The sequence below is a fragment of the Carlito syrichta genome, unplaced genomic scaffold, assembly GCF_000164805.1.
Source record: "Carlito syrichta isolate Samal-C Ts95f unplaced genomic scaffold, Tarsius_syrichta-2.0.1 Scaffold315831, whole genome shotgun sequence".
Taxonomy (NCBI): domain Eukaryota; kingdom Metazoa; phylum Chordata; class Mammalia; order Primates; family Tarsiidae; genus Carlito; species Carlito syrichta.
The window spans coordinates 207850-219852 of record NW_007259927.1 but is presented as its reverse complement, the minus strand read 5'-3'; the positions used below and the strand labels follow the sequence as shown (position 1 = coordinate 219852).

At 37.3% G+C, this 12003-nt stretch overlaps 1 protein-coding gene across 5 annotated transcripts in view; it reads right to left on the bottom strand.

The window, feature by feature from the left end:
* Window positions 1–12003, bottom strand: part of TRAPPC8 (trafficking protein particle complex 8) — a 119465-nt gene that overhangs the window by 50176 nt on the left and 57286 nt on the right. For all 5 annotated transcript variants that reach the window (XM_021706643.1, XM_008073380.2, XM_021706642.1 and 2 more), the window contains 5 exons: window positions 10313–10507; window positions 9767–9897; window positions 6905–6979; window positions 6280–6400; window positions 2681–2835 (listed from right to left, as the gene is read on the bottom strand). In XM_021706643.1, the coding sequence (XP_021562318.1) occupies window positions 2681–2835; window positions 6280–6400; window positions 6905–6979; window positions 9767–9897; window positions 10313–10507 (677 nt within the window). The remainder of the gene's footprint in view (window positions 1–2680; window positions 2836–6279; window positions 6401–6904; window positions 6980–9766; window positions 9898–10312; window positions 10508–12003) is intronic.

Sequence of the window (12003 nt, the reverse complement as noted above, 5' to 3'; positions counted from 1 at the left end):
GGATTACAGGCATGAGTCACCACACCCAGCTTTAAACTGTATTTTGAATATATATATTTTTTAATGGGCAAAACTAACATTTTACTTCAGGAGAGAGAAAGAAATTACATTCATACTGAATAGAAGTATTGAGTAAATTAATTCATAAGTAGATGAATGATTTCAAAGTCTTCAGCCTATGTAGGAGAACACAAATCATTTCATTATTTGGTTAGTCGGGAGAGATTATAAACTTCGTAATTACTCTGACATAGTTAAACTACCCTTCCTATCAGGATAGTAATGGCCTAGATTTGTTTATTTTCTTCTTTTAAAGAAAAAATTACTTAGGCACCTCCATCCTTTCCCCAGCTCCACATAGATCATCCACCCAAAAGGCAAAGGATTCAGGATACATGCCCAGGCCTGTTCCTCCCATTAGAAATATATACAAGGCGGAGGGGGAGGGGGACCAAAAAAAAAAACCCCGGAATTATCTTTTGGGGAGTACTCTTGTAATACACTCAGAATTTGTTCCTCTGGATCAGTCAACCAACATTTTTATAGGGAAGTTTTGAGAAGGTGGTAACATGACTTGTGGAAGAAATGTCCTAAGTTGTGGCAAACAAGTGAATGATTCTTCAACTGTAACAGCACATCTGCCCACACCTCACTGAGTGCTCAGCAGTTTTTAACCAAAAGCAGCATGACTCCCATGCCCACCCTCCATATTACCTGATCTCTCCCTGACATTTTTTTTTTTTTTTTTGAGTTGGAGTCTCATTCTGTCACCCAGGCTGGAATGCAGTGGGCACACTCACTGACACCTGATCTTGACCTGCTGGGTTCAGGTGATCCTTCCACCTCAGCCTTCCAAGCAGCTGGAAGCACAGGTGCGTGCCACCAAGTCCAGCTAATTTTTTTTTTTTTTGAGTTGGAGTCTCACTCTGTCACCCAGACTGGAGTGCAGTGGCACGCTCCCAAACACCACAGCCTCGACCTGCTGGGTTTCGGCGATCCTTCTGCCTCAGCCTTCCAAGTAGCTGGAACTACAGGCACGTGCTGCCACACCCGGTTAATTTTTGATTTATTGTAGAGACAAGGTCTCACCAAGTTGCCCAGGTGGATCTCGAACCCATGGGCTCAGGCAATCCACTCACCTCAGCCTCTCAAAATGCTGGGATTACAGGCTGAGCCACTGAGCCTGGCCTAATTTTTAAATTTATTGTAGAGATGAAGTCTCACCAAATTGTCCAGCATGGTCTCAAACTCCTGGGCTCAGGCAATCTTGCCTCCCCCTCCCCAAGTGCTGGGATTACAGGTGTGAGCCACTGCGCCTGGCCTGAGCAACTTTTCATTTGTTTCCCCAGAAGAAAAAAGTCCTCAAAGGGAACTATTTTGCTGATGTGGAAGAAATGAAACAAAAAAATGGCAAAAGCACTAAAGGCTTCAAACTGATAAATTCAAAAACTGTTGTGAGCAGTAGAAAAAGTGTCTTGTTAGGTGTAGTACATCAAAGGGAGAGTAGTTTGAAGGTGACTGAAGTTTAAATATGTAAGAATATACATTTTTCATAAATTCCAGGTTTTGGGGGGTCTTCCCTGTACATAATAATGTTTACTGAATTGTCTGTATTAATGAAAAACTAAAAGTACACCCATTAATAGTGTGAAAATATATTACAGTATATCCAAAAAAGGAATACCACATGCAACTGTTAAATAAGAATTTTTACTGAGAAAGCAGACTGTTACGTTGTTAAAGTAAGCCAAAGGATAAAAACGTGTAGTATGATTCAACTTATAATTATTGAAATTATATTAAGTATACAATGAAAGATCTGAAAAAATAAACACCAGTCTGGTGTCATTGGAACCTTCTGGAGGTGGGCTGCTATATTTATAATTCCCCTACTAGGAAAATGTGGATGCAGGAGGAAGGGCCTCCTCCCAGTGTTCTTCCTCATATGACATGACCCTACCCTTGGCCTGACTCTCAGGTAGAAAGCTGATCCAAGGTGGGCCAGATTTCTCTTCTAGAAACATGAAATTTGAAGTAGCACAAAGACTGAGGGTTGTTAGATTAGTATCATATCAAAAGCAGTGCTTTCAGGAGGTGTAAAAACATTTGCTCCTAAGTTCTTTGATCTTCCCCTCTTTGAGATGTCTTGTTCTATAATACTTTAGTTTCCATGAGCTATTCCAATGTCCTTCAGTTAAATAATACATGTTCTCTGTCTCTGGTTACACTACCTAGCATCAATTCCTGTCTTTTGCAACTAAAAGACCTTAACTAATATGGCATAAAAGTCACATAGGATGGGATAAGAAAAGGATGAAGGAAATATTGTTTTTTCTCATACACTTCTATATTGTGTAAATTTTTTTACAAGCATTCATTTATAATTTATTCTCATAAATTATAAAAAAGAGTCATTGATTTAAATAATAACCAAAATGCTCTTTTAGAAGTGTTTTCCCTATATTTTGAGGGTTACATTTTAACCCATGACTCAATGGCAATTTGCATGACAGCCTTACTTTTGTGAACTCGGTATATCTTACATAAACTTAACAATAATTTAAAAGTATAGTTCAGTGTTGTTATCAACAACTGCAAAGCCTAAAATTAACTTACTTAGAATATAAGGTCATGTAGATAAAAATGTATTAAGTCCTTGAAATTTTAAAAAGTGAAATACCTCCAACAGTGGCATTTCCTCTGTGATTATGGGATCTAAACGTCGATCAGGGCCATATTTAATAGATGTTTTCTCTTCTTTTGTGTTGTTAAGTCGAGGTCCTTGAATTTCTAAATCCTGTTTCCCTCGGACTGACAGACTCAAGGAATACTTTCCTGAAATAAAAAATAATCAATGCCCTAAAATAATTTGGTATGTTAATTGACATCAATTTAATTTGAATATATAAATACTGTTTCAGATTATTTCTAGAAAAATTCTAGACAATTTTTTATAACGTGGTTAATCCAAAAATTATTTTAATGCTATGTTTACCAACATCTATGGTATTATTTATTATTACGTTTTGGATTTATTTTGCAAAAAGACTACATATCACCAAATATGAAGTCTTTTGAAACTTATTATGTAGCTATATGCCTATTAACCAACAAGATCTGAGAAAACAACTATCTTGGGGTCAACAATTTCATTTAGGCCATGATGGAGGAATTTCTTTTTTTGTTGTTTTTGAGACAGGGTTCCGTCACCCAGACTGGGGTACAATAAAACAATCACAGCTCATTACAACTTTGTCTGGGCTCAGGTGATCCTTCTGTCTCAGTCTCCCAAGTTAGTTGGACTATAGGCACATACCACCCAACTTAGCTAATTTTTAAAAATTTTTTTGTAGAGACAAGGTCTCATTACGTTCGTTTCCCAGGCAGGTCTCTAATTCCTGGGCTCAAGCAATTCTGCCCTGGCTTCCCAAAGTGCTGGGATTACAGGCGTGAGCCACCGTACCTGGCCCAAGAAATCCATTTTCTTTTTTTTTTTTTTTTTTTTTTTAGTTGGAGTCTCACTCTGTCACCCAGGCTGGAGAGCAGTGGCACACTCATGGCCACCGCAGCCTCGACCTCCTGGGCTCAGGCAATCCTTCCACCTCAGCCGTCCAAGTAGCTGGAACTACAGGCACGTGCCACCATGCCCAGCTAATTTTGTGATTTATTGTAGAGATGAGGTCTCGCCAAATTGCCCAGATTGGTCTCGAACCTGTGGGCTCAGGAAATCTCACCTTGGCCTCCCAAAGTGTGGGGATTACAGGCATAAGCCACTGCACCCGGCCAGAAATCCATTTTCAAAGAATAATTAAAAACAATAAACAGGTCAACTTTTAACTTTTGCCCATATTCAAATATATACGCCAACTTGAATTAGTTCTGGAATATAAATAACTAAATCTCAAAGACAACACAAAGAAAATTAAATATAGTTTTCTCAAAATTAAACGTATTTAATATTCATGTGAGATTTTCCCCAAAGGCTTTAATGTAGTGCATGTATGTGTAAAAAATGCTAGGTTTGTTGGGCGCAGTGGCTCACACCTATAATCTTAGCACTTTGGGAGGCAGAGGCGAGAGGAACGCCTAAGCCCAGAGGTTTGAGACCAGCCTGGGTAACTTGATGAAACCTCATCTCTACCATAGATTAAAAAAAAAAAAAATTAGCTGGGCATGAAAGCACCTGTCTGAAGTTCCAGCTACTTGGAAGGATGAGGTGAAAGGATCACCTGAGCCCAGCAGGTTGAGGCTGGGGCTGAGGTGCTAATGCACTCTATCCTGGGTGACAGAGTGAGACTACACCTCAAAAAACAAAGTATAGTGCACTCTATCCTGGGTGATAGAGTGAGACTCCGACTCAAAAAACAAAACAAAACAAAAAACCCAAAAAGCTAGATTATATAACTTTTTCCTGTAGGACTACTTATAACCTTTAATGTGCTGAATGTCACTGTAATGGTCCCAGACCATATACATACCATAGCATATACCATAGCATCTCCCACACTTTATTTGACTCAAATCCCTAGTGGCATTTTACGTAACAGTGAACTACACTTAAACATGTAAACTCACTTAACAAAAGGGATTTGTCAACTAAGAAAAACAGTAATAAAATGCAGAATACTGTACTCGATTTTAGTGGAAATGTTTTGTTTATAATTTTTTAATTCTTATGAATTCATTCCATCCTGTTTACTTTTCTTAAATTTTATACTGAACTACCCTAGATATCCAGGAAAGTAGAAATATTCAACTGAAGATTAAAAGAACCAATAAATTCTCCAAGTGTTCCCAGATTTGCCAATAGATCAGCATTTGTAAATGCTAAAATTCATGTTTGTCAGTGACCATTCAGCTTAATTTGTTATGAAATAAAATACAATGTATCTATTAAAATGAAGGGTTGGAAGTAGGGGTTTTCAAGTCCACTGCCGAGATTCAGGTAAGCCAGGACATAGGGTTTAGAAATAGTTTTCCCCCTCCACGCAGGGAGTCGTCTCAGGAGGACAGAGTGGATATCTTTGCTGACACAAACCCATACACACCAATGGTTCTCAAAGTGTGGCCCGGAGACCAGCAGCATCACACTAGGAAAGTGCTAGAAACATACATTCTTGGGCCCTGTTCCAGGTTTACTGAATCAGAAACTTGGGTGAGGCCCAGCATTTTGATAAGCCTTCCAGTGATCCTGATGCATCTGAAGTTCTCAGCACCAGTGATCTGGGAAGTGCTGCTATAGTGACTACGACTTTGGCAGAAGATATGGCCTCACAGGTTAGAGGTCAGGAGGTTAGCTGGTCCCAGTCCCTAGGGGTGTGCCTCCTTCTAGCCTCCAGGGACTGACATGAACAGGCAAAGTTTCTTCATTTTTTTTGTTGTTGTTGTTAATGGCATGCTTGCTATTATGACCATTATGTAAATGTTACTCTGAATAAGATTATGTAGCATGTTATTTAGTGCCATTATTCAAACATTCGTATGTGTATTTGTGAAGTTGCATTTATCAGTCATTTAAAGAATATTTCAGCCTAAATTTTCTAAGATCTATGCTAAATAAAATTTTTAAAGCCAAAAAAAGGGGGAGGGCTTTATAGTAAATTCCCTCCCTAGCATCCTATCAACTTAAACTCAAGCAACCACACACAGTTAAGTAATTACGAGGTATGTTAAATCTTGAAGGGTTCCCTGAATTTTTTTTTTTTAAAAGCAAACTATGTTAAATATATCTATCTTGCAGTTTTACTTTTCAAAAGTTTGTAGAACATACTATATAAAGCATAAAGCTTCAACAATATCAGCTTAACATTAAAACCCTACTCTTTATAAAGAACAGAAGATTGAATTCAAGGTGTTTAATACCCAATAATGTGAAAACATTGGTCTTTAATTTGTTCCACATCTTACAAAAAGGAAATATTCAAAAAACAGAATATACTAAGATGGTTTTTGTATTGGCAGCAGGCAAATCCATCAGTGGTTTGAATTTACTTGGTTAGAATTTGCTAAATCTGGATCAGTAACAGAAAAAAAATAAATGAGGTACAGTGTAAGACTTATTAAAAGAAAAATTACATCAAACGGGAATAAAATTGTTTATTTTTGATGCTATGACAGACATTACAAGAATCTAAATTTGTCATTCTTACATCTGACTAAATGCTTTTACCTAAAGATACATTAAACCTATTTTTAAAAATACCTCATTTTCTTTCATTTTACTCTATGGAATAATTTAAGAATTCGCTTTCTAATGGTTTAGTAATGCTATAGCTTTACCTGTGTGACATCCGGGAAGAGCACCAATGCCATCTACTTGGCCCTGAACAGTGCCAAGATTATAAACAACTCCCAGAATATGCAGCTCCCCTACGTGATGGGGAAAGAGCTTTAGTCTTGCCTGTGGAGATATTTAAGTCACTCTTATTATGTGTTCATGATATCTTCAATAGTGCAATACCTAAATTCTGTAATGATGCACAAATATAAACTCATGATTTAAACTTTTAAAATACCAATTCATTTTTCTTATTGAAAAGCATCTTCTTAAAAAAAAAAAAAAAGTCTAAATTCAACAACTACAGGCCTATACCCGCAACAATACTTAAAAAAAAAATTTAAATATTCTGGTCAACTAAATACCATGTGAGACTATCACAATGACATCAAAAAGACAACAAAAACTTTTCACCAGGCTTTTTAGGAAATCAACAAATCAAAAACCACTGCAGACCAGTTTTTCCCACCAGTTTTCCCTTGAGCAATTCCAGTCTCCTAACCTTCAAATTTTAGTCCTTAAGAAAACTAGACTATAAAACAAACTGAATATATTAAACTGCTTTTTCCATTTGTTTTCAGTATAGTTTTAGAAAGGCAGAAGACAGAAAAATGATAAAACAATTACCACTTTCAATTCTTCACTATTAATTAAGAATTCTGAAATAACTTCAGCTCCAATCATTTCAGGTTCACCTGTAACCTAAAAATAAATTATTTAAAGAAAAAACATATGCTTATGAATAAAATATCAAATTATTAACATTCCTATATATAGACACTTAGAAACAATGACACTAATTAAAGTCAGCGTTTACTAGGTTCTTACTACGTTCTAAGCTCTACACAACTACATAAAGTGCTTTATTTCTACACCTAGAGTAGATCCAGGCTGTGGTTACACTTGATATATATTTTTCCAATTTGTTCAGTCCAACTCAACTGAGAAGAGTAAGTGATCTATTCAAAGATGCTGCCTCTAAGTGGGTAAAGCCCCAAAAGAAAACGTTCATCTACTCATAGTCAACAATGGCCCAAATGGCCATTTGACTTAATCTTGCAATTAGAGCAGATTTCTGTTTTTGCTCCAAGCAGCCTTTTTTTCCAATTGGCCAATTACATACAGAGAAGGGAATGGTGGCCTAAACATGATACAGAAAAGAAAGAAGGACAATGAGAGCAGTGAAGGGGGGGGGGAAGGCCTGTTTCCTCCAAAGCAATAACATTTGCAAGAGACTACAGTCTCTGTCATGTAGCAAAGTAGAGCTAACAGGCTCATACTAAAGGTAAGCCCAAACCTCATAAACACAATTTTATTTTTATCCTGAAATTATTTATTTGACACAAGAAATAAGAACTACAGCTCCCTAATATTCCAGTTCAGCACCTTGGTCCATCATTGGTAGAAGCTCACGAAGAAATCATAACAGTCTGAAATTTACAGAAAAAGTACAATTGTTTAAAAAATATTTCATTATGCAAAATAAAAATGTTCTATTAACTTTAAACCTCCTTTAAAATCTAGTATACTGGCTGGATATGGTCACTCACAGTTGTAATCCTACCACTTTGGGAGGCTGAGGCAGGAGGATCACTTGAGGTCAGGAGTACAAGACCAGCCTAGGCAACATAGTGAGACCTAGTCTCTACAAAAACTTAAAAAATCAGCCAGGCATAGTGGCACACACCTGCAGTACCAGCACTCATGAGGCTGAGGCAGGAGGATCATCTGATCCCAGGAGTTCAAGACTACATTGAATCATGATCACACTACTGCACTCCAGCTTGTATGACAGAGTGAGACCCTGTCTGAAAAAAAAAACAAACTAGTATACCAAACAGACTAATATTCTTTAAAAGCTAGTAAAAGAACCTGTCCAAATTTTATTGCTTATACTATTCTAACCTGTATTCCAGACATCCAAAAAATATTAGAAAAATTGCGGAGGTTGCTAAAATTCAAGTCAGAATAGAGGCTAGGAAATCTCAATCATTCAAACTACTAACAATAAATAGAAATAATCACAAAATGTCCTCAGTGAATTTAATCAGTAAGACTGTAAGTAAGGTAATCGTTAAAAAATCAAAACACTTCAGCACAAAACTGTTGGGGTATTTCCCAGTTCAAAAATTATATATATATTTGTTACCACATTATTAAAGCACCTAGCAAGGCAATATAAAAAACTAAAAGTTGTATAATAGAGTCTGCTGAATAAATAAATTAGTAGGTAAAAACATGCATTTGTTCAAGTTATTTCTGTTACAATCAGCTGGGTAACAAAAACGGCTTTTCCAGAACATTTCTCCTTCAAAAAATAACTATCTTAGATATATAAAGGGCTTAATATAGACACAGAAAAAAGATTAATATATATGAAAGTTGTAAAAACACAATTCACAAAAGAAGAAATACAAACCCAAGAGCTTCAACTTCACTAACAATTAATGAAATGAAAAATAAAACAGATAAAAAATTTTTTCCTATATAATCGAAAAGGTTTTTTTTTTTTTTTGGTAAATAATATTGCTTCATATTGCAAAGATGAAACACCCAAACCAAATGCTGCTGGTAAGAAAGAAGCTGATTGGTGTGAACCTTTGTGAAACCAATAGGGCATTATAATACTTATTTCCTAAGTTCTCTCACTTCATGCCTAGGACTCTGTCCTATAGAAATAATCTGAAAGATTAAAAAGTTATGCACAAAAATGCACCGCTGAATTGTGACAGCAAGCAAATGGAAACTTCCAGAGCAACAACCAATGGTAAAAGAATATAGCTCAGCCGGGCTCGGTGGCTCAGCCTGTAATCCCGCGCCTTTGGGAGGCTGAGGTGAGTGGATTACCTGAGCCCGCGGGTTCGAGACCCGCCTGGGCAGTGAGACCTCATCTCTACAATAAATCAAAAAATCAGCCGGGTGTGGTAGCGCATGCCTGTAATTCTGGCTACTTGGAAGGCTGAGGCGGAAGGATCACCGGAGCCCAGCAGGTGAGGCTGCGGTGGCCAGGAGCAGCCACTGCACTCCAGTCTGGGCAACCAAGTGAGACTCCAACTCAAAAAAAAAAAAGAATATAGCTCATGAGTCATCCACATGATGGAATATTATGCATAAATAAAAATATTAAGACATTTCAATATCAGAATATTTCACAGAAAACAACAAAAAATGTAAAAAGCAAAAAATATATTATGAGGAAATTCCAAATATGAGGGGAAAATATACAAATAAAAATGACTAGAAAGATATAAAGAAAATATTAATGTGGTTATGTCTAAATATCATGAAGACAGTTTTACTTTTATTCACTGGGTTTTCTGCATTTTCCATTTTCAATAAGCATGTATCATAATTTTTATAAATAAGAAAATAAGCCCAAAAAGAGTTAAGTATAGCTCACTAAGCAGAAGTTGCAATGTTATTACTACTACTACAACATCTCTTAGGCTATAACTGAAACATAATTACAAATACCTTTTAATAACTTACTAGTTGTTTAACTTCTTCATTATCCTTTCCACTGAAATCTTTAGGTTGAAACTTCCAAAGCAATGACAAATCAGTCAACAAAAGTGGAACTTTCAAAGGGTTTCTAAAAGCCACTTCCACTGTAATAGGTTCTGCAAAAAAAGGCCTAAATTAATTACTTTAATAAACATCACACCTCATCCTAAGCTCCCATTCTCTAGATATATCTTGCTTTCACAACTCTGCATTTCTGCCTACACTGCCTTGTGTCCCCTGACAAATGCCTACTTATTCGGAATTCAGTTTTAAAATTACCTCCTCCACAAGATTTTCCCAGTGTCTTTGTACTAAAGAATATATATATCTTCTATATTCCAACATCACAATATCTACACCTGTATTAAAGTCCCATGTTTGCTTGTATAAATGCAGCTCAGTAAATTGAGTTTCTAATTAATCTTTGCATCCCCAGTCTCCAGCAATGTGTGGCATACAGTAAGCTGTCTTGAATGTTCTGTAAGTAAAACAAACAAACAAAAAACACACATAAAAATTTAAGTACGTTACCTTCTACAACTGCAAATGGAAATCTTGAGTTATCTGAATAACTGTTCAAACAGTATTGTGTGGGATAAAAATTGGATGGAATTATTCCTTTGTTGACCACAGCCACAACTTGTTCCTCAAGTTCTCGCCACTGCTGAGAGGATTCAGAATCATACTCTTGATCAAGACTTACATGAGTAGCTGCTTGCTTTTCACCTAAAAGAAAAGATTGTCACTATAAAACATATGCTTATGAACACCTGCTTCAAATAAAACATAATTTAAACAAAGATCTAAGGCATCCACACACGCACATATACATTCACTCTTGCTTATTTCCAAATTCTCTGAGTGAAAAATATCCTCTTAACCATAACCTAACTGGAATTGTGCTTATCATATTGATACTCTTTTCCTCCTTACTCTGAAAGAATATATTTTCCCTAGTTTCCACAAACAATTTTTATATTTCAAACATACAGAAAAGACTTGGAGACTAATATAATGAATATTTTTATATTAAACTTTAACTTTTGCTTATGATCCCCAATTTTTTTTGGGGGGTTTTTTTTTTTGAGTTGGAGTCTCACTCCATCACCCATACTAGAGTGCAGTGGCAAGCTCCCGGCCACTGCAGCCTCGACATGCTGTACTCTAGCAATCCTTCCACCTCAGCCTTCCAAGTAGCTGGAACTATAGGCGTGCGCTACCATGCCGGATAATTTTTTATTTATTGTAGAGACGAGGTCTCGACAAGTTGCCCGGACGGGTCTCGAACCCACAGGCTCAGGCAATCCACTCACCTTGGCCTCCCAAAGTGCTGGGATTACAGGTTGAGCCACCGAGCCCAGCCCCAAATGTTTTTTATAAAATGAACACTACAGATAGAGCTGATGTACTCTCTGCAAGCAGTCTTACTACTCTCCTGCACCCCCACTGGCATCACCTCTTCCTAGAGCTATTTCAAAGCTAAAGTGTATCATTCTCATCCGTTTTTCATTTTAGCATGAGTATATATAAAAACAATGCAAAGAAGTGCTTTGTGTGTTTGAAATTTATACTGTAACTGACTTTAAAAAAAAACAGTAAATCAGGCTGAGCATGGTGGCTCACACTTGTAATTCCAGCACTTTGGGAAGCCAAGGTGGGAAGACTGCTTGAGCCCAGGAGCTAAAATAAAAATGAATTGGAGTCTCACTGTCGCCCAGGCTAGAGTGCAGTGGCAGACTCACGGCCACCCCAGCGTTGACCTGCTAGGCTCTGACAATCCTTCTGCCTCAGTCTTCCAAGCAGCCGGAAGTACAGGTGCACACTACCACACCGGCTAATTTTTTATTTATTGTAGAGACGAGATCTCACCAAGCTGCATGCGCTGGTCTAGAACTTGCAGGCTCAGGCAATCCACTCGCCTCAGCCTCCCAAAGTGCTGGGATTACAGGTTGAGCCACCGAGCCCGGTTATATATATATTTTTATAGACTGAGGAAATACAAGTGCAGTTTTATTACATGGATATATTGCATAGCAGTTAAGTCTGGGCTTTATTTATTTATTTATTTTTGAGTTGGAGTCTCACTCAGTCGCCCAGACTGGAGTGCAGTGGCTGCTCCCAGCCACCGCAGCCTCGACCTGCTGAGTTCCAGCGATCCTTCCATCTCAGCCTTCCAAGTAGCTGGAACTACAGGCGCGTGCTACCATGCCCGGCTAATTTTT